The 21,444-nt window shown below is 38.8% G+C and overlaps 3 protein-coding genes across 6 annotated transcripts; 2 read left to right on the plus strand and 1 right to left on the minus strand.

Moving 5' to 3' along the window:
* Nucleotides 1-325: 325 nt before the first annotated feature.
* LOC140798593 (auxin response factor 17-like) lies at nucleotides 326-7,547 on the minus strand. 2 transcript variants are annotated; one of them, XM_073152485.1, is made up of 15 exons: nucleotides 6,959-7,547; nucleotides 6,542-6,722; nucleotides 5,679-5,791; nucleotides 5,227-5,325; nucleotides 5,076-5,132; nucleotides 4,840-4,995; nucleotides 4,624-4,708; nucleotides 4,366-4,456; nucleotides 4,121-4,285; nucleotides 3,912-4,034; nucleotides 3,660-3,735; nucleotides 3,328-3,475; nucleotides 1,935-3,187; nucleotides 1,165-1,355; nucleotides 326-807 (listed from the first exon to the last, which is right to left on the minus strand). In XM_073152485.1, the coding sequence occupies exons 2-15, from the start codon at nucleotides 6,582-6,584 to the stop codon at nucleotides 609-611; spliced, it is 2,799 nt and encodes a 932-aa protein (XP_073008586.1). In that variant the 5' UTR covers nucleotides 6,585-6,722; nucleotides 6,959-7,547; the 3' UTR covers nucleotides 326-608. The 2 variants fall into 2 exon arrangements, with proteins under 2 accessions (XP_073008586.1, XP_073008587.1); XM_073152486.1 differs by having other exon boundaries at nucleotides 6,542-6,823; nucleotides 6,959-7,500.
* Nucleotides 7,548-13,152: 5,605 nt separating this feature from the next.
* Nucleotides 13,153-17,924, plus strand: LOC140798717 (hydroxyproline O-galactosyltransferase GALT2). 3 transcript variants are annotated; one of them, XM_073152733.1, is made up of 8 exons: nucleotides 13,362-14,082; nucleotides 14,188-14,359; nucleotides 15,408-15,640; nucleotides 15,834-16,124; nucleotides 16,573-16,701; nucleotides 16,816-16,989; nucleotides 17,213-17,320; nucleotides 17,410-17,924. In XM_073152733.1, the coding sequence occupies exons 1-8, from the start codon at nucleotides 13,498-13,500 to the stop codon at nucleotides 17,614-17,616; spliced, it is 1,899 nt and encodes a 632-aa protein (XP_073008834.1). In that variant the 5' UTR covers nucleotides 13,362-13,497; the 3' UTR covers nucleotides 17,617-17,924. The 3 variants fall into 3 exon arrangements, with proteins under 3 accessions (XP_073008833.1, XP_073008834.1, XP_073008832.1); XM_073152732.1 differs by having other exon boundaries at nucleotides 13,153-14,359; nucleotides 15,411-15,640; XM_073152731.1 differs by having other exon boundaries at nucleotides 13,362-14,359.
* Nucleotides 17,925-18,237: 313 nt separating this feature from the next.
* Nucleotides 18,238-21,289, plus strand: LOC140798718 (cytochrome P450 703A2). Its single transcript, XM_073152734.1, has 2 exons — nucleotides 18,238-19,323; nucleotides 20,507-21,289. The coding sequence occupies exons 1-2, from the start codon at nucleotides 18,364-18,366 to the stop codon at nucleotides 21,146-21,148; spliced, it is 1,602 nt and encodes a 533-aa protein (XP_073008835.1). The 5' UTR covers nucleotides 18,238-18,363; the 3' UTR covers nucleotides 21,149-21,289.
* Nucleotides 21,290-21,444: the final 155 nt, after the last annotated feature.

Raw genomic sequence — 21,444 nt, forward strand, 5'->3', positions numbered from 1 at the left:
GAAAAAAAAGAAAAAAAAAAAAAGGAAAAAAAATCAGTGAGTGCAGATGTCTTTCCTGAGGAAAAGGATAGAGGTAAACATAACATAAAGACCTGAGAAATGGATGGGGTAGGAGACCTTGGATCTGGAAGGTAACATGCATCACTATCACTGAACTAAAGAAGGAAAAGGATCTTTAACATGGTTTAAATGAGTGGGCATTCCAACACAAGGACAGGGACCCAGATCACATGGGTGTGGTCCAGACCAGGATGTCTTTGTCTAAAACACTGTTGCAGTAGTTGTTCTTGCCCAAAGGAATGAGATTAATACAGTGATGCAAGAGTAAAACAAGAAGCAAGAGCTATTAAAAATACTTGGTATACAAAGAATACAGATATATAGTTAGAAGCCTACATCCACAGGAACAGTAGTAACTAATAAGGAAAATAAGTGTTTGCATATATATACCAAGGTTATAGATCTGATACCATATAAAAAGTTATTAGCGACGAGTAGATTAAGTTGACGTAGTAGGTGCTTCAGCTCTGGAAACTAGAAAGTGCAGAAAAATACTGGAGGACCGGTGTCTCTTATCAACTGGGAGGGGGGCCAGGAGCTTTCCTTTTTCAGTACTCTAAAGACCCCACAGATGTGATCCCAGTGCTGAGATTCCTGGCATCTTGCCGGCTTACATAGTCATCGCAGCTGTTGCTAGGGAGCCTTTTAATGGGGGCTGAGCTCAAAAGATTGAGACCCTGTTTGCCCATCTGCTGCACCTCCTGTGGCGAAAGTATCTTTATGCACCATACATTATTGACAAATTCCCTGCAAACATATGCACCGCTAATATCAGAGAAAAATGTCTTAATCATGTGAAACCAAAAAGAAAAACAAGTCCCTCTTTTTCATTAAGTGGGACACCACAAAGATTCATTTCTGCATTCCTTGTTTGTAAACTATGCTTGACTAATTACTCTTTCGTAAGGCACAAACCATTTAAGTGATCCAAATTTTCTTAGTATTTGGTAATCAATTTAGTAAGGAAAGCAATCACAGATAATATATACGTGAGTTGCATAAACAGATCGTTGATGACAGTCATGAGTCCTAAGTATCAAACAAAATATGGCACTTAAACAAGTATAATCCAAAAAATAAAGGAGAATGGCTGGAAAGACTTACTGCCAGGGATCATCGCCAACAAGAAGAACATCATTCTCCCGGTCGACGAATACAAGCTGCCAGCCTGATCTCAAAGGGTTTTCCAACTGGCCTTCTAGGCCAAATAGACGCCCAAGCTCACCACGCAGCTCATGATAGCTGCTAAATCTTGTGATATCAAGTGACCTTCCAAAAGTCCCTGATTTATAAACCTATTGTTGCATGGAGCTGATTAGTTGATTCATACTACATTACATGATAAGGAAAGCAAATTATGAAAGCAGACATCTCAAACATGTCAACAGAAAACTTAGACAAGTAATTATTTTTATGTATTGAATATAAAATAATTAGCTCATGCAAGTCTGTCTCACTCTAAAAGCATTCTTTAATTGTGTATGCGACAGGACATGCATGTGGGGATTATATATATAAAGAACAAAGAAGGATTAATCCTATGACTTTACAAGAAACTCAGCTATTACAAAATCCTATCAATCTTATTAATGTGAGAGAGGCAACAAAAGTTCCTGTGAAGAAACATTTTGCACTGGATATTTAAAGTAAAGATGCAGTTGTTGTATACGTCATAAATACAGTAATTGTTATTTGTTGTCATTCATGCTACTTATTGTCAAAGTCCAAAAACTACGTTGTCTAAGTGTAAAACCGCATCCCTTAAAACAACTCATATGGCAATATCTTGAAGAGTTCTAGTTGATCTAGTTAACATGTCACCTGGAAGCAAAGTTCAGCTTAACCGATTGTTCACTGAGGAAGAAATCACTAACCTTCACAAAGGTGCCCCTTTGTGGGTTCACTTGATTGATATTCTCTGGAGACTGCAAAAATCCTGAATCATCCAAGCAATTCGAATTAGTCAGTGCTTGGCTCAATGCAAAATCACTTCCTGTTGAGCTCAGAAAATTGCAAGAGGCATATGGCATGGTAGATGGGTCAGTCCCATTATCAACGGTTCTGAGGCTTGGCATGCCACTCCTCACCAAAAGTGACGGGGAATCTATATTAACACCGAACAACAGATGATCTTGAGGATCTTGGCTTCCATCTTGATCTTCTGAGCAATCTCTTCCTGGAAATGGTGCCAGTGTAACAGAATGCTGTGAAATATTGGGCTGTGTATTATCCAACTTTTCTACATGGGGCATAACACATTGAGATCCAGAAGGGAGCACCGACTCGACTGCAACTCGCTTAGATGACCAGGGGTTGGAAACTATCAAAGGAGTGGCTCTTGGCATACTAAGAATATGTGAAGTTCCTTCTGGAGAAAATGGCCTCAATGTATTATGCAAAGGGGAGGAACTAGAGGTTGATACAGAGTTACCATTTGACTCCGAATAGTACTGAGGTTGAGAAAATGAGGACACTGCTTGCAATGTGGAAGGTTGGGATTGAGAGGCAGAGGTTAGCTGAGAAAGGGCTGACACAACATTCGCAACTTGTTGATGATCAGACAAGTGCTTCTGTTGTATTTGTTGATGCTGTTGCATTTGCAAAAGTTGCTGCTGATGGTGCTGTGGTACTTGCTGCTGGGGAATTTGCTGCTGCTGCTGCGATACTTGTTGCTGGTGAATCTGCTGTTGTTGTTGCTGATTATTATTAAATGATTGGCAGCGCTGAAACTGATGCTGAAGGAACTGAGCCTGAGCTTGATTCTGGCTCTCAGCCTGATTTTCTTGAATGGTCTGCAGGAAGGTTTGTTGTGACTGAGGTTGCAGCTGCTGTAATATCTGACTTGGTAGTAGAGGAATTGACCTACTATTTATGTTCTGAGGTTGCTGGAATTGCAACATTGCTGGGGATAGCTGTTTTGCAGGATCTGCAGTTCTCATTTCCTGAATTGCAGCTGCAGTTACTGTTTGGTACATATCAGGTTGCAAACTAAGCATGGAAGTATCGAGTCGTTGCTGAATCCAAGGATTGATGCCAATCCCCTGGAAATTAAGTGACTGCAACCCTGGGTTTACGCCATCACGAAGCCACATCAGAGGACTCAGTCCAATATCATCATCCTTTCCACCTAGAAAGTTGGAGAAAGCAAGATAGTTAAATTTCTAATTGGAAATTTTGGACTGATTAGAACAATTGATCAGAATAGAGAGTACAACTCAATATAAATGTTTTACAAGCATCAGTCCAGAATGCGATTGTGCATCTTACCATGGAGAGATGGCAATCCTGTAGGCCATGGACGCTTAAGCCTGAGAGGGAAAGGAGATGGGTACATGGGGAAAGTTGTCAGAGGCTCAATCTCCCAAAGCGATACCCTTGGCTGCCTCTCTCCAGCAGTTGACTCATCCCATCCAACCTGCATCAGTAAAAAGAAATCAACCTTATGGTCATGATACAGTTTTACATCTTGGACATCACAAGAAGCACATATTCTAAGAGAACGCTGGCAGGAAGAACTGCATTGCAGCCAGGCAGTTATAAATATAAAAGCAAATTTAGTTAGTTGTAGAGCAGCTTCTTCTTGTCTGCAGAATACGAACCTTTACAGAACGCCAATGCGAGTTTGGCCAACGAGCAGGATCAAGATCACTTATCCCTGTAATAGTGCCCATGTATCTGCAGAAAAAAATGGCATTCAAAAACATGACATGGATTTATGCCCTATAATGATACCCACACCAAAGATATACCATAAAGAAAAAGATGCATGTGTAAATTAGACAGTCCACATATGAACAAGATTAAAGCTCACATGAAGGAAGACAATAAATGTGAATAAACTCTTGACATACCGGCGAACACTAGATTCTTCTGTCTCAAAAAGCATCCGGAAACGCATCCCCACAGAAATACGGGTATGATAAACTGCTTTAACATACTTTGCAAGAGGTATGACAAATTCACAAGGGCTTGCCCTGGGAAGTAAATGATACTAATCACTTTTTTTGCAAGTTCACAAAGATAAAAAAAGGAAGACATACTATAGAGCCACAATTCCTACCTTGGATTATAAAATATGGTAAACCTGCTATTTGTAGCAGCAGCATGAGCAGCTGCGGCAAGAAGGCCGATATGCATGCTATCACTAGATAAAACTGATGAAGGCATCACTGTTTGTGGCCGATTAGCACGCCGAATCCCCAGAAGCAACTGATTGTTATCATTCCTAATAATGCAAAGTACTAACACAATTAGCAAAAGGAATTTTGCTGGCAGGTTTAGCAGCCATGAAATGAATGGCTATACCAGATAAAAAGGACAGAATCCCCTGCAATAAGCCTCTTCGCACTTACAAACACACTCCATCCTGTGGTAAGAAGGTGCCTCTTTGGCTGACCTGCATTAAGAATGCAGTTTCAAATGTAAGCAGCTAGGTACAAAGTAGTGAGCATTATCATTGGCACACCAAGTTCCAGCATTATGAAGCACACTAAATATGCAACAAAATAGTTACGGGAAAAAAGCAAGACAACTATGTAACTTATTGACATTCAAACTACTCACCTCGAAAGATGTGACGGAATTTCCACTCATTCCCATGAAGGTCTTTTGCAATCAACTCTTGTGCTGGAGGCTGCTGAGAGAAGTCCTGCAAGAACATAAGAAAAAATGTTCAAGAAACTACTGAGAGTACCTAATGCATATTTTCTTCACAACAATCTACAACACTGTTGCTAACATCAAATTCCAGTGGAAATTGTCAAAGAAAGTGATACCTACCAATGGAGGAAACACCTTTTCAGCTGCTCGACGGGGAACAGAGAATCCACCATGCGTACTGGTGTCACTTGCTGTCAATGTCTTACAGAAATAATTAGTTGGCTGTTTGTTGGGGGTACCCAATTCAGTTGGGAGATAGGGGTCCTTTTGCTCTTGCTGCAAATAAGATCCATCGTGAGAAAGCATATTAGAAAATTGCACCAAGGGAAAGACAATCACCAGCTCAAAAGAACTACCGGGCTTAGCGGCTGCAATGTCATTTGTGCATAAACTTCATCTGTCTCTATGTCAGCCTGCAATGGGGATATGAAGATTGCAAAGCACATGTTAGGCAGCTGACAATGGATGTAGATCAAAGACATACACGAATTAAAGTGCTATACTTACATGCATAGTTACATTATGTAGCTGACAAATAAGCTGAGGAGGCAGGTTAGGGTAATTTGGGATTTGAGAATCAATTTCTTTATTTGTTGATGCTGCTACCTGTACAAGAGTACAACACAAGATCTTAGGAAAACTAGAAGTTCAAATGCATTTAAGGAAAACACAAGATCTCTTATAGGACCCAGTCAGTCCATTTAAATATAAAAAGAAAGAGCTTCAAATTAAACAGGACCCATCAATAGCAGATATCAATTGGATCAGATTTATGGTGAAAAAGCCACAAGATAGTGGAAATCATGCCAGAATGAGCATGCTCGGAAAATCTACAACAAGTAACTCATGCAGCATATAAACTTGCAGCACCTGTACCCTCTTCCAACATATAACAAAAGCAGATTGCTTATATTGCATAACCATATTCAGCAGATTTAGTAAAGGAGCATATTACTGACCTGTTCACTGTGGCCCTGCGGGAAATATACCACCCGGCTACCTACAGCAGGTAGTGACACAAGCGGCCCAGCACATGCATGCCATAACTCTGAATTCAAGCACCTTTGTTCTTCTGTAGAATACAACATGCATTTAAGGAAAACTAAACAAGATTTAGCAAGTAAACTGTAAGAGACTGACTATTTATCCATGAAACTCCTGAGTTCATGTCAAGCAGTTGGATGTTCCTAATACATAGGCTCGTAGAGGATTTCATCGTGCGTTATACATGAATCAGGACTAAATTGTCATGATATAAGGTATAAGACTTGAAGTATAGTTCTCTGTGACTAAAATACGAAAAATCTAAACCACCTGTAAGACTAAAGGCCTGTAATCAAAGGTCCAATCCAATGCAAAAATTTGTGTTGCATTAGAATCAAATCCAACATTGTCCTAAACTTTCCACTTCTGACTATCACTTTGTTCAACCTTCCAAAAGTAATGCTGAGTCTGTGTCAAAGCAGCTTTTCCACAACAACTCAAAAACTAGTTGGCGAGGAGAAAAAATAAGTCTTACATGGTTACTTTGTGTATCATCTGATTAATTAGCATTTGACTGGAAGGAACCTAAATCTGAAATGAGAAGGATTAATTGGCAAAGGAGGCGTACTTCATCTTGTGGAACAAACTATAGACCATCAGACTGAGAGAATCCCGTCACTAGAGAATGGAGAATAAATTACGGAAAATTCTCCAAATGAGCTGAAACGTAAACTGGCATGGATAACAACAAGTACATGGGACACTATGGCGTTATTATACAGTTCTATATGCAAAACGATCTGATGCTAAACTGGAATGAAGCTACTAAAGTGCTCACCTTCTTGTGGTTGATTAACAACACCAGCAGATGAAAGCCTCATCTTTTGCAGTTATCTTGAACGGGTTAATGCAAAAGGAAGCACACAACGCAGAATAAACCTCGGATCTTTCTTCAATTACAGGTGAAATCTTTGAGGGCAGGTGCTACAAAGAGAATAGCATCACCTTCTTCTTCACAACTGGAAAAGATTCACAGAAACAGAACTCACCAGAAAACCCTGGTACTACAAGTTTCAATCTTTACAGGAGAGTTTTCGCCCCCAAGAAAAACAAAACCCAGCTGAAATCAAGCCCAAAATCCAAATTTTGACAAACCATCAAATTTTCGACACCCAAATCTCAAACCACGGACAGCTTACAGGAAAACCCACTGAAAATGGAACAAGAACTCCAAGATAAAGAAACAAAACCGTACCAAAATTATAAATTTAACCCCAAGTAACCTCGACTGCGCTTTCGAAACTTCAACCCACAACCTCCAGCCGCCCGACCTCCAAGGCGACAACTTTATGACCAGTAACCGCCAATCTCTGCCAGATCGCACCTTAAAACTTCCACTACCTCGCTGGAGCTGGAGATGGAGCTCCTTCCAAGAAAACCACCGACCTGAAGCCTTATCCCTTCGGATCTCTTCTTGAAGCCCCAAAGAACCAACTTTTAGCTCCAAGAAATCACCTTTAAGCTCAAACAAGCCCTAAACCGAGCTCCTAACCACTTCCACGACGTTCTCGTCTCGAACCCTAAGAAACCCAGATCCCACCGCCACCGCCCTCGCCGCCGCCGCCGCCGCCGCCGGAAAACACCTTCGGAGCAGGGGATTTTGAAAAGGAACAAATCATCCCTAGAAGAAGACTATTAGCATCGGAGATGGATTGGTTTTCTCGAGGTAGGAATTGAAGACTCTACTAGACAGAGAGAGGGAGAGGAGCTTCTTCTCTTCTCGGGCTTTAAACCCACGAGTGCTCTTTTTTACTGCGGAGAAGCCGCCAATTATTTCTTTTCTCTTTCCTTTCTGGTCTCCTTTTTCTTTTCATACGTGAAGATCCTCTGGAAATCCAGATGCAGGAAATTTCCATCTTCCTGCAGTTAGTTAAGTGAAAGTTAAAGACTTAAGATGATGCCCAAGCACACGACCGTAGGAATTTCCAACACTCGTTCCTGCAGAGGAGATTAGCCAGGTAGTTTAATGAATGTGCTAAATTGATTAATGTCCCTTTTTTTTTAAGTAACATATAATTTAATCTTGTGAACTTTTGCACATGTGCCCTTCTAAAGATCCTTATTTGCACATTCCTTTTACATAAAAACAGATATCCATCTGTTTCATGTCAAATTAATGAAGCTATGTATAAATTACATGATCTTTTATAAGAAACCTAAAGCAGTTTAGATTTTTTTTTTTTTACTTCCAAATACTGTGTAAAAAAAGAAATTTGGTAACATATTTTTAAAAAAATCAATTTTATAAAATGGTGAGGAAAACAACAAGATCCATAATGGCTCATTAATTATCCTCTTTGGGGCTTGACATGGAAATGTCACACAAGCAAAAAAGGGATGTGAAGCACTTCCCCTCTTAAACTAACTCCTAACTCTCTCTCTCTCTATCTACCACTCAATGCCTCACCCTCATTTCATGCTAAGAATCTTCTTAGTTATGTTGCAAATGGAGGGATAGTTTGAGCTCTTACCTTTTCAAGTTGTATCATTTTATATGATTGTCTTTTGACTAACACAACAATTTGTTAGTTTGACTATATGAAAAAAGTTCATCACGTATACTGTATCTTTTAGCTAGAATGTCATGAGATTATTTCTTTCATAATGTCTCTGTCCATACAAATTGCATCATTATGTTTCCTTTTGAGAAAAAATCAGAGAGTTGTAACTTCTTAATCATAATTCGCATTTTATAATCTTCATCAGAATAAGATAAAGTTGTGTGCCTTCTGAGTATGCAAGTCCTTTTTTTTTAAAAAAAAATCTTAATACTACTTATTCTTATATCTCTGCTGTTTATTAGATTAGTCTGGTTTCATTTCTTTAATCTTCTTCAGCCATAGTTTTCTTCAATATAGGTGGTGATCATTCCTTGTTACTATGATTACGAAAACCTGATACTTTCTATTCATACTTGATTACATCAGGATAAATTTTTATTAAAACAAAAAACTGAAAGCAATCCAAGATTTTTCCTTTTATACTAATAGCTGATGCAATGAACCATTAAGCATGCAGCACTTGATATAGAAAGAGCACCATTCTTGATAACCATAGGAAGGAAACATGATACATCATCATGCACTAATTAACCGAGATCTGTGTAGAAATTGTTAAATAGGTGTCGTGTGGCATTATCCTTTCCGATTAGCACGGGAATAGTGAAGAAGTGTGTTGTCTTAATGTCATGCTATATGACATCTCATAGTGTTTAACATAATCTTTTGTCTGTCCTGCTAACGAATATAAAGAAGCAATACTGACTTCTCTTGCATCACAGCATTAAGGATGCAGGAAAAAAAAAAAACTAGCCTTGATTTCGTTAAAAAATTAACTTCATTTGCAGTTCTAACATAACTTTTGTTTGATTAGGCTTTACTCGTCGGAGATTTTTCGATAATATCCACCTCATATGTTGCAGGATAAGTCGCTTTCATGACAATCAATCAGACTTAAAAGTGTTGTGTACCTTGGAGTAAACTCCGATCACCTAAATCTTACAATCTACATAATAACCTCTCTCTCTCTCTCTCCTTCTCTGAGAATCTACAGTCCTAACAGACCTATAAACAAAGTATTGACTTCTTGATCAGCTAACTCGATGCTGGAATCTAACCATCTGTTATTGGTCAGCATCAGCCAGCCCTGCCAACCGAAAGGAGACCCCCTTTTAAGCTCTGATTCATTGCTAAAATCTTCAGTGTCAAATTTTAGAGGAAAAAGGAGGAAAGAAGTAATTGAAATAGCATATTGTTCTTTTTATCTCATGAGTCATGACTAAGCTTTCATAAGCAAGAAACAAAGACATTAATTGTTTGCATAAGGTCAGTAACCAAGTAAAAACTCTCAGAAACATGTTCACATTTGTCATTTATAACTTATGCTCTAAAGTGAATCCAAAGGACCACACTCCAGTTGCAAACATAAATGGACCCTCTTCCTCTTTACTGCCACAGGAATTTGCATAGTCTTGTGTCTAAAATATACCAAGGTGTCCTTAGACTATGGTAAGCTAGAAATAGTGAAAGGACCAAATGCATTTGTTTATCATAATGGTAAGGAAACATCCAAACATAGCAAACCTCTTTTTGGGCATTTGAGAAGAGTTGATAGCATTTGAAGGGTGGTGGGGACTCAAACTTAAAAGAAACAAAGGCATCTAGATGAGTAAGGTGATGCCTAAACTTATGGTGATACCAAATATCAAGTACCAAAGTATGTCTTGTTTAAATCTTTTCCCTACTCCCAACCTCTCCCTTTGAAACTTGAAATGGATTGAATAATAAGGAATAGGTGCAAATCCATAGGAAAAAGAAATATGGGTAGATTTCTATCAGGCCCACATGTAAAAAAGAAATAATGATTGCATTTTTTCAATGGTCCAGGATATCCATTATCTACTGTACGAATAGTGCTTGTCAGTCTATCAGAGAGAAGTCAAAATTGGGCTCTTCCTGATTCATTGCATTGAATTTTAAACTAGAAGGACAAGTTAATCAAGTTGGTTACTAGTTTCTGTTGTTTTATTTTAGTCAGAAGAGAATGCTTGGATTCTAATTCAATACGATTCCGACGTTATTAGAATTAAATGGGGATTCCTAAGCTAGTGTCTGTGTTGGATCAAATATTTTTCATATAACATGCTTCAGATTGTATTTATTTTGATCAGAGCCAACATCTCAATGTCTGGGATTGGAAAGCTTGCCCAATATGCTTTCAATCTCATCGAAACCAGCTCATGAACATAGTACAAGGAGGTGGACACATGCTGTAGAAATCTAAAGCCTGAGCTGAAGGAAACTTCGCACCTACCCAAATACATGAACACATCTTCCAAATAGTGGCCCCATTTTTAGTCCTTGGACAATCAAAGCTGGGTGGTGAGCAAGGGAATTGCATGTGATGGCAAAGGTGACAAGACAATTTCTCAGGGAAAAAGTCGAGAAGAAAAAGAGGAACTTGTGTCAAAAGAAGTCAAGAAAGCACTCCAATGATGCCCCCTAAGATTGCACTACACCTTAGATTGGTAACAACTCCCTGAGAAAATTAGTAAGGAAAATTTCTACCAGGAGGAAGTAAAATCAACAAGAAGTTCATTGATAAATTAGTACAAGAACAAAAAAAAATTTAACTAACCATATGTTTTATGAACACAAACAATATATATATATATATATATATATAATGTGAGTTATGAGCACATTTCAATACCAAAGATATTGTTAAAAACTTCAGAGATCAGCTTGAGGAGAAGTGGATAATATGGAGACATAAGCAGGATTGATGGAGACAAACTATAAATAGACTAGTAAATTTTAAAGGAAAGAGACAATAATGATGATTAGAGATGAGCTAATGCTCCTCTTTAAGCTTTTAATTATGAAAGTCCCATGCTGCTAAAGCAAGCTCATGCTGTGTTTGACCAATTATTCGTCAAGAAAGGGAACAAATGATGCTTCCTTTTTCTTCACTTGATCACTTACGAGGAGACAAAATATATTTTTTTCCCCTTTTTCCATGTGCAATTTGATTAATTCAGAAGCCACAAGTTAGGCCTTGGTCCCAATTCCAGTCTCTTGCTCTTGTCTTTTATATATGGCTAACCACCATGATCTTTGGAACTAAATTTGAGTATTCATAGCTTAAATTTAAACAGATGAGTACAAGAATTAATAGAAGTAATCAATTGAAGCTGCTATATATTTCCACCTAGTTATCTTCTGATATTTATGTACGAGAAGCAAATCTGAATCAAGATTATCGATTCAGTGACATGCCATTCGAGGACTTTTTCTTGTTTTTTTTTTCTTCCTTATTTTAATATTTAGGAAAAATCTCTGAAGAGCTTGAGGCTAGATATGTGAGGCCTTAGTGATGGACAAGAAGCAATGTGGATGGTGATGGGCAAAGGAGCCAGAGAGGGCCCTCAATATAATTATAAGTGTTTCAAATTTCAGGCCTTGACTACCATTGATGCTCTCTCTCTCTCTCTCTCTCTCATAATTTCTCTCTCTCTCTCTCTCTCTCTCTCTCTCTCTCTCTCTCTCTCTCTCTCTCTTATTATTCTAAGTTAGAAGGATATATCTGCTTACATAACCAAATCCAGACCAGGCCAAATTGGGTCCCATGGCCATAAGCCACTGCAACATGGGCTGTTTCCTTGTATATGAACTTAACTTTTAAGGAAATTTATGCATTCTAGACTTAGTCAAAACCAAATATTATGTATTCTATATGATATGGACACTGTAATTATGCAGCATATGAGTTGAGAAGTTGGTTGGAAAAACTTTTGTATCATATTTGTGGATGCAAGCATACACACATGGGCACAAAAATGAAAAAGAGAAGTTTAAAAAGGAGCTGCACAGTATTGCAGATAAGTTGAGCATTCTACTTAGATCCAGCCAAAGATTCTTCGAGGTTGCAAACTTTATAACATTAGAGCTGTTCTATCAGAATACTGGGGCCTACTTCTGCAAATGGTTTTAATTCGATTTCTTTCTCTCTCCGTAGATACAAAATTTAAACATTTATATGTGTGTGTGTGTGTGTGTGTACTACCTTGAACTGAATGAGAGCTGGATTCTAGTGGGATTATAGTATTGCATGTCATCAATAGAGCAATTAATGCAAGGCCCACATACGAATCTAACTCCTCCTGCTTGTTTCTTTTGGAATATTCTGATGTTTTGCAATAATAATAATAATAATAAAACCAATAGTAATTTTGTACTTGAAATTTGTTACTCTTTTGCTCGTTATATCAGACAGTATAATGGAAGCAGATTCTTAATAAGTTACTACGTCGGTGGTACTTGGAAGTTCTAAATTGATTGCCAAATGCCAAATCATCCAGCAGTCAAACTTGAAACAAAGTTTAAAAAAGTATTTTCAGACTGAATTTTCGGCGAATCACAGGCTGACAAGTATCCGACTGCAGGAAATTCATGCAGTGTGTTGTTGCCTATTGAGAATTTTTTTTTTCTGGGATGTGATTAGCTAATGGAGAAATACTTGTTCTTTTTAAAAAAAAAATTATAATTATTAGATTTAGTATTATTATTCTTTTGAGACATCTAATGTAGCAATAGTTGATTCACTTGTTCTTTCTCAGGAAATATATATAACAAGGCTTGCAAAGCTTCTCACTAAAAGTTGGGCCTGGCTCGGCCTCTTCGGCTTTGTTTTGCAAAGTCCAAAATCCATTTGCATTTCGAGCCTTTTTATCATTCCATGGCCCAGAGTTAGTACCCACAAACCCAGCTAGGATGTTTTAATTTGTCCATAATTAGAATATAGCAATATTATTAAATGATGAGTTGATGATGATAAAAACGATTTGCATATTATAGTTAGTTAGTTTGTTTTTTTTTTTCCCATTTTCTTGCTACTCTTTTCTCTTTATTTTCCTCGTTCCTACAGTCGAAGTTTTCTCCCATTTGTGATCGGAATCTATCGCCAATCCCGAAATCGCCTCCGATCGATGAAGGAAACCACCTCGGATCTCTAGAGCTTTGAATTTTCCCGGCAAATGTGGCAATTTTGTTTTTGTTGGACTTTTAGGGTTTTATTCTTCGATCGGGTTCTTGGGTTTTCGAAATGATGGTGAGACGGGTGAAATGGCGGAGGAGACGAGATCCGATCTCTAGGGTTTCGTTGGCTTTAGAGGAAGATTTATTTTTTCCGCTAGTTTAGGAGTTTCTTGATCTAATTTTGGGCCATCGTACGGCAATGGCGAGGGGGAGGAGTGGGGAATCTATTGAATCGAGGAAGTGGAGGCTCTCTCACCTCCTCCTCGCCGTGGGATCGCTCTACTTGCTCTTCATCTCCTTCAAATTCCATAGGTTTCTCGAGATCGCCACCCTTATAAGCGGTGACGATAGCTTCACCGGCCTCGACCGCCCAGTCATCTCCGGCCTCAAAGCCGACTCGCTCCACCATGGTACTTTCCGCCGGCAGTTGGACAGTCGAAATCTTGCCAACTCCAGTAAAGTTGCCAAAAAGAAGCTATCTTTTCTTGAAATTGCGCCCGCGAATCCATTCTGGCATCGAAATGCTCGGCTTTCCATGGCTATCAATAGGACGGGCAACTTCTCGGAGCTGGAGAGGATGGCTGACGAGGCATGGACGCTTGGGCTGAAGGCGTGGGATGAACTGGAGAATTATGACCTTGAGGGAAATTTGGATCAGTTGGCCATTACAGAAGGACAGCCTGAATCTTGTCCATCCTCTGTATCAATTGATAGTAGACGCAATGGAGAAGAGCAGCTGATGTTTCTTCCTTGTGGGCTTGCAGCTGGTTCATCGATCACAGTAGTAGGAACCCCGCATGATGCTCATACGGAATATGTCCCACAGCTTGCAGAGAGGATGAAAGGAGATGGGACAGTTATGGTCTCACATTTTGTTGTGGAACTGCAGGGATTGAAGGCTGTCGACGGTGAGGATCCTCCGAAGATTCTACACTTGAACCCCAGGTTGAGGGGGGATTGGAGCAAGAGACCTGTCATTGAGCATAACACTTGCTATAGGATGCAATGGGGTGCAGCGATGAGATGCAATGGGTTGCCATCAGATGATAATGATGATACAGGTATTTGATATAATATTGATTTGTTTCCTTCAGGTGCTTTACTATTTACTTTTAACTTGTAAGACGGCTTGGTAGTACACTTTTTCCATCACTCCATGATCAGAACCATATATTATGGGTAGTACACTTTTTCCATCACTCCATGATCAGAACCATATATTATGGGTTACAATTTAGGAAACTTTAGCCAATATGTAGGCTGATATGAAAATCTAGTGTTTCTACCTAATCATTGTTTTCTCATCACTCATGCCATGGTTTTATGTTTTCGTATAGATATAGACAATGAATTTTAATATTATCACCAATTATTTTAAAAGCATTATTGAGTGAAAGCCAAAACTTTTGATGTGCTAGTATCCTACTAAATTACATGTTGCAAATGGTCATTGGTCATCCTAATTATCAGTGCTGACTATTAACATGTTTGTTGAGTGTCAAGGTTGTGTAATAGTTTTTTCATCTTAGACACCTGAAAATGGTAATACTAGTATCGGATTACAGATAATCACTATTTATTCATGGATACATAAATGGCAGCAGCATCTGATTTCGTCGCAATGTTCTTTGTTGTTTGATAAATTGTTCTGTTGTGATATTACCTGAATGAAATAGAAGATAGGTCTCATGTTTACTAGAAGTTGAAAACACAGATGTTATTGATCCGTTGATGTATAGTAGCAAGATCTTGGCACACATTGCCAGGACATTGATGAGGCTTACAGCATTGTACTTTCTAGCCTATACAACTATTGCATTTTGCTAGGTCATTAGGTTCTCTTTCTTGTGATAGGATATTCTACTTAACATCTAAAGGTTATAGCTACCACATTGTTGTTCTTTAGTATGTAAAACTGCTATCATGAAGCTTGGGAATATACTTTGTCACATTTCTCTGTTTGCAGACTTTTTTGAACATTTTATGTTCTTCTTTAGGTTACTTTTTTCTCCGAATCTTGCTAGAATCATCCATGACACTATATCCTTCTTATCTTCAGGCTAGCATATATGGCTAAATCTACAATTTCAAATTCTTCTTTTTGGACAGTAGATGGATTCAGAAAATGTGAGAAATGGGTACGCAATGATATGGTGGACTCAAAAGAGTCCAAAACAACTTCTTGGCTGAGGAGGTTCATAGGTCGTGCGAAGAAACCAGCAATGACATGGCCTTACCCCTTCGTAGAGAGCAGACTATTTGTTCTAACAATACAAGCTGGTGTTGAGGGATATCACATTTTTGTAGGTGGCCGACATGTAACTTCATTTCCATATCGAACGGTATGTTACCTCTTCTGATCCTAATCAAGCATGGTTTTTTTTATCCGCCAAGTTTGTTCCGCTAGTCTAATTAGCACAATCATTTGTTATTCTATGGTCTTTTGATGTGCCTCTAAAGTCATTATTTTTATGGATATCAGTAAACTGCTTCCGATTTACTTGTTATTATTGGCAATGTACTTTCTTTCTGTAGGGATTCACTCTTGAAGATGCAACAGGATTAGCAATCAAGGGAGATGTAGAAATACATTCAGTATTTGCCACTGCTCTTCCTTTGACTCATGCCAGTTTTTCACCTCATCAAGTCTTGGAAATGTCAGAGAATTGGAGATCTCATCCTTTACCAGATAATCCAGTTATTATTTTCATTGGAGTTCTCTCTTCATCAAATCATTTTGCTGAACGCATGGCTGCTCGGAAGACCTGGATGCAATCTCCTGAAATCAAGTCGTCTAATGTAGTGGCACGTTTTTTTGTTGCTCTGGTAAAAACATATATATTGAAAACTTTGCATATCTTGTTGATTATCAAATATTCTTGAGAACTATTAATTTCCTTTCATCTTTACCAATATTGACAAAAGAGAGCTTCGACAGCAATCATTCTTTACCAATTTAAATATGGTATCTTGCATGGATAAACTCTGTTCAGGACCTAAGAGATCTACCATACTAGAACCTAAATGATCTGGAAGGTTGAAAGACACAAAATGAACAAGCTTGCCATGTTATGATTCCCTTGTAACCCAAATTCAACTATCTGATGCTTTGGCAATCCATTATAGGAAAATGGCCAGCAAACTTTAAAAAAGAATGATGAATGATCTACCATTGGGTCTTGTTAATCTATTCTCATTATATCTCATGTTATATTTAGTCCAAGCCTTTCTGTTTTCAGTCATTCTTCATTTCTGATATGCATGCTGCATGCAGAACCCAAGGAAGGAGGTCAATGCAATGCTGAAGAAAGAAGCAGAATACTTTGGAGATATCATCATTTTGCCATTTATGGATCGTTATGAGCTGGTAGTTCTTAAGACAATTGCCATTTGTGAGTATGGGGTGAGATATTTTTCTCTGTGATTGATCATTAAAGTCATTTGTTGGCAAATATGTGCAGCCAGTTAATATTGTCAACCAAAATTTTGATTCTTTTGCTTCTCGACCACCTTGCAGGTTCAGAACTTATCGGCTGCCTACATCATGAAATGTGATGATGATACATTTGTGAGGGTTGATGTTATATTGAAACAAATAAAGATAATTGCTCGTGGGAGACCTCTTTATATGGGTAACCTTAACCTCTTGCATAGGCCACTCAGATCCGGGAAATGGGCAGTCACCTATGAGGTAAGCTTCTTCAAGCATTAACTTGATTAGTCTTACTTTATGGCCATTATTCTGTAGTTTTAGTTTGAGAAACTCATTCCGTTTTATTATCTGGAAAGACTCACTTACATTCCCTTGTTTAAGAAAAAAAAATTGGCTGCATAATAGTACTTTTACCACTTGCCTTTAACAATCACCCACATAATAAAAATATAGTTGTCTAACTCTTTTGTGATTGATACAGGAGTGGCCAGAAGATGTATATCCACCTTATGCAAATGGACCTGGCTACATAATTTCAAGCGATATTGCAAACTTTGTTGTCTCTCATCATGCGAATCAGAGTTTAAGGGTGAGTGTCTTTACTGGAGATCCACTAGCTCTTCTACCCAGTTTAAATCATCTACCATCATCTCACATTTATGCTTAACATGCATGCAGTTGTTTAAGATGGAGGATGTAAGCATGGGTTTGTGGGTCGAAAAGTTCAATTCCACAAACACTGTTCAGTACTCCCATAGCTGGAAGTTCTGTCAATATGGATGCGTGGAGTACTATTATACTGCTCACTATCAGTCACCTAGGCAAATGCTATGCTTGTGGAGCAAGTTGGCTGGTGGTCGAGCTCATTGCTGCAACTATAGATAACAACTCATTTTTCAGTTTGTCCTGTTCATCATCTCTTCCTGAAATTCATGAAGATGGCGAATGCCTTTATATTTGGTTGGTATGTTCCACAAAAATTTCTATGGGATCACTTCAGTTGGAGGATTTTTTAAGAGTGATCTGTTTTTTAGTTTTCTTCTATTAGCAGCTTCTACCATTTGTCAGTTTGTCTTCGGCAAAATTTGGTAAAAGATTACCGTTTTTGTATTCACACGAGGAGGATTTTCATTAGAAGAACGACATGGATCTCAATTCAAATAGAAACCCACTCACACGGATATTCATTTTAAGAGATTGTGCTGTATGCATATTTCAGTTGGTATCCCGATTTCAATTATGCTTGTCAGCTTTGTTTCTTGGAACAACTTTGTGTTAGTGCAAGCCGTTTCTGGATTCTGATCGCAGCATAATGACATTTAGATAGAATCAAGTAAACTAATGGATCTAGAAGAGTAGATTCTTTAAATGTATGATACAAGGAAGTGTCGCATATGCTCTTATTTCCTTTTGTTTCACAGCAAAAGTATGAACTACCAGCCATCAGAAACCACCGCAGGTAGCACTCTTTGCACCAATCAACTGTTGTATCATTTTTGAGAGGGCATTTCCCTACTATGCATGTCAAGATCATGCTGTTTAGTATATCATTTCTCTTGCACCACCTAACTTTTGAGATCAACACACAAAAGTTATGATCACTTCAGCACTATTACTGAACTTGCTTTGTAGATGTTTACTAATTTGTGTCTGAGAATGGCAGGCATGGTTCTTATGTTTATCATCCTGTGTGCATTGTTCCTGTTGCTGAAGTTTTCATGGAAGAGATCTCAGAGCAAGCAGGTAAGATTGCCACCAGGCCCTCCTAGATGGCCCATCTTCGGCAACCTCCTCCAGCTGGGCCTTCTTCCTCACAAGGACTTTGCCAAGTTCTCCGTCGCATATGGCCCTCTTGTCTATCTCCGCCTTGGCAATGTCGATGCCATCACCACGGATGACCCCGATGTCATCCGTGAGATACTCCTCCGTCAGGATGAGGTTTTCGCCTCTCGCCCTCGGACATTAGCTGCCGTCCACCTAGCCTACGGTTGCGGCGACGTGGCCCTTGCACCGTTAGGCCCAAGTTGGAAGAGGATGAGAAGGATTTGCATGGAGCACCTACTTACAACGAAGAGGCTCGAATCCTTTTCAGCCCATAGGGCCCAAGAGGCCCACCACCTTGTTCAATATGTGTGGGCCAAAGCCCAGGCCCATGATCCCGTTAACCTAAGGCAAGTCTTAGGTGCCTTCTCTATGAACAACGTGACAAGAATGCTGCTCGGGAAGCAGTACTTTGGTTCAGAGTCAGCTGGTCCTAGCGAGGCAATGGAGTTCATGCACATCACCCATGAGTTGTTCTGGCTCTTGGGTCTGATCTATCTCGGCGACTACTTGCCGGCATGGAGGTGGGTTGATCCGTTTGGGTGCGAGAAGAAGATGAGGGAGGTGGAGAAGAAGGTAGATGAATTCCACCAGAGAATAATTGATGAGCATAGAAGGTTAAGAGGTGGGAAGAAGAGAGGAACTGCTGCTGCTGCTGCTCTAGAAGATGATGGTAGAGAGGAGATGGACTTTGTTGATGTGCTCCTGTCATTGCCTGGTGAGGACGGAAAGGAGCATATGGATGATATAGAGATTAAAGCTCTTATGCAGGTAGCACCCTCGCTTTTTATTAAATAAACAGTGTTTCTTCCGTGACATAGATTTATTCTTTATTAATTAGTTTGATGAAGATTTAACGGTTAAGATTTTTAATGGTATAATAGGAATGAAAAATATTACCGTAAGTAATTTTTTTTAGATATATAATCTTGCACATTATTTTTTGATAATTATATTATCTTAATATTTTATCAAGTAAAAGACATATATATCATTAGCTGAGAGTAATATATATATATATATATCAAAATAAGGGTATTGATGTCTTTTATAATTAACTTGATAAAATTTTAATTATATTTTATCTTTTTGATTATATTTTATTATTTACATATATCTCCCATTAGTTTAAGATTAATTTAAATTAAATTTTAATAAATAGAGATAGAGAATTATATTTAAATTGAAGTTTATCTCCAAATAATCAAATTTAAATTATTTAATATTAAATGATATCTCCTATAATTAAGACATAATTATATTTAAGAGAGAAATCTTAATGGAAGAAAAAAAAAACGTGTAGAGCTTTCTTCGGTACCATAAAGTTAATTGTTTATCAATGGTTAAGATCTTCAAAGGTATAATAAGAAAATTAGAAAGTTAGACACATGTAATTAAATCTTCTTAACTAATATACTTTTTTTTTCTTAAGTAATATGGTTTTGAAATCGGAAAACCGGTACCGGGTATGAAAACATGCTATTATAACCGTTAGATTAAGTTTATAATTTTTAAAGGTGCATTGAAATATTTACCTTAAAAAAAATTACCCCCAACCACGTTTTACTCTATTTTATTAGCATTTTATCATTTTATTTTTATATTTGTTTTCCTATTATCTCAAAAGTACTCTGAGTTAAATATTACTTAATAATTACCAACGAAATAGGAAAATATTATATCTATTTTTAATTATAAAATCCTAAATACAATATTAGTTATCCTTCTCTTAACCTTAAAATCAGTCCCTTTGCAACTTTGTCCTTCTCTTGCATCAAAAAAGAAAAACTTTATCCTTCTCTCATTTAATGTTAGGTTAGACATATTAACCCCGAGAATTTTTATAGAGGATAAAATTGAAATACAAGAGTCAAATCATAAATAAATACGGCAAAAGTATAGGGTGGGTGGAAATTTTGATATATAATTTTCGTAAAGGGTGGGCATTTTGTAGGACATGATCGCAGCCGCCACTGATACGTCATCCGTGACCAACGAATGGGCGATGGCCGAGGTGATCCGAAACCCAGGAATCCTCCTCAAGATCCAGGATGAGCTCGATTCGGTGGTGGGCCGTGACCGCATGGTGGCTGAGTCGGACCTGGCCCACCTAACCTACCTCAAGTGCGTGGTGCGGGAGACTTTCCGGATGCACCCGGCCGGCCCATTCCTAATCCCCCACGAGTCCACGCGCGCCACCACGCTGATGGGCTTCGACATCCCCGCCCGCACGCGCGTCTTCATCAACACCCACGCGCTCGGCCGCAACACCCGCCTCTGGGACGACGTGGACGAGTTCCGGCCGGAGCGGCACCTCCTGGACGGCGGCGACCGGCGCGTGGAGGTCAGCCACGGGGCGGACTTCAAGATACTGCCGTTCAGCGCCGGCAAGCGGAAGTGCCCCGGCGCGCCGCTGGGGCTGGTGATGGTGCTGATGGCGTTGGCGAGGCTGTTCCATTGCTTCGAGTGGGCCCCGCCCGATGGGGTGCGGCCCGAGGAGATCGATACGCAGGAGGTGTATGGGATGACGATGCCCAAGGCCCAGCCGTTGATCGCCGTGGCTAAGCCTCGCTTGCCTCCGTACCTGTATCGCTGAAGTCGTTGGTCGTCAGTCAATTAGGAAAATAAACAAAAACACAAACCTTATCTTAAGGTTAACTTTTATATTCAGAGTGCGTTAAAAGTAATAAAAAAATAAAATATAGAGGTCGAATAATAAATACTTACACAATATCGTGTTAAAAGGCAACAAAAGACAAGTATGGTGTGAATATAAATTTTTCTAATGCTAATTACTAAATGTATGCATGCTACTCTTGTAGCACCAAACAAGTTCTTGATTAAGCGTCTGCCAGGTCACTTCCTTTGGTGATAGAAATTTGCTGACAGGAA

This window comes from Typha latifolia, chromosome 12, assembly GCF_019914945.1.
Source record: "Typha latifolia isolate L0001 chromosome 12, TyphaL0001v2, whole genome shotgun sequence".
NCBI classification, from domain to species: Eukaryota; Viridiplantae; Streptophyta; class Magnoliopsida; order Poales; family Typhaceae; genus Typha; species Typha latifolia.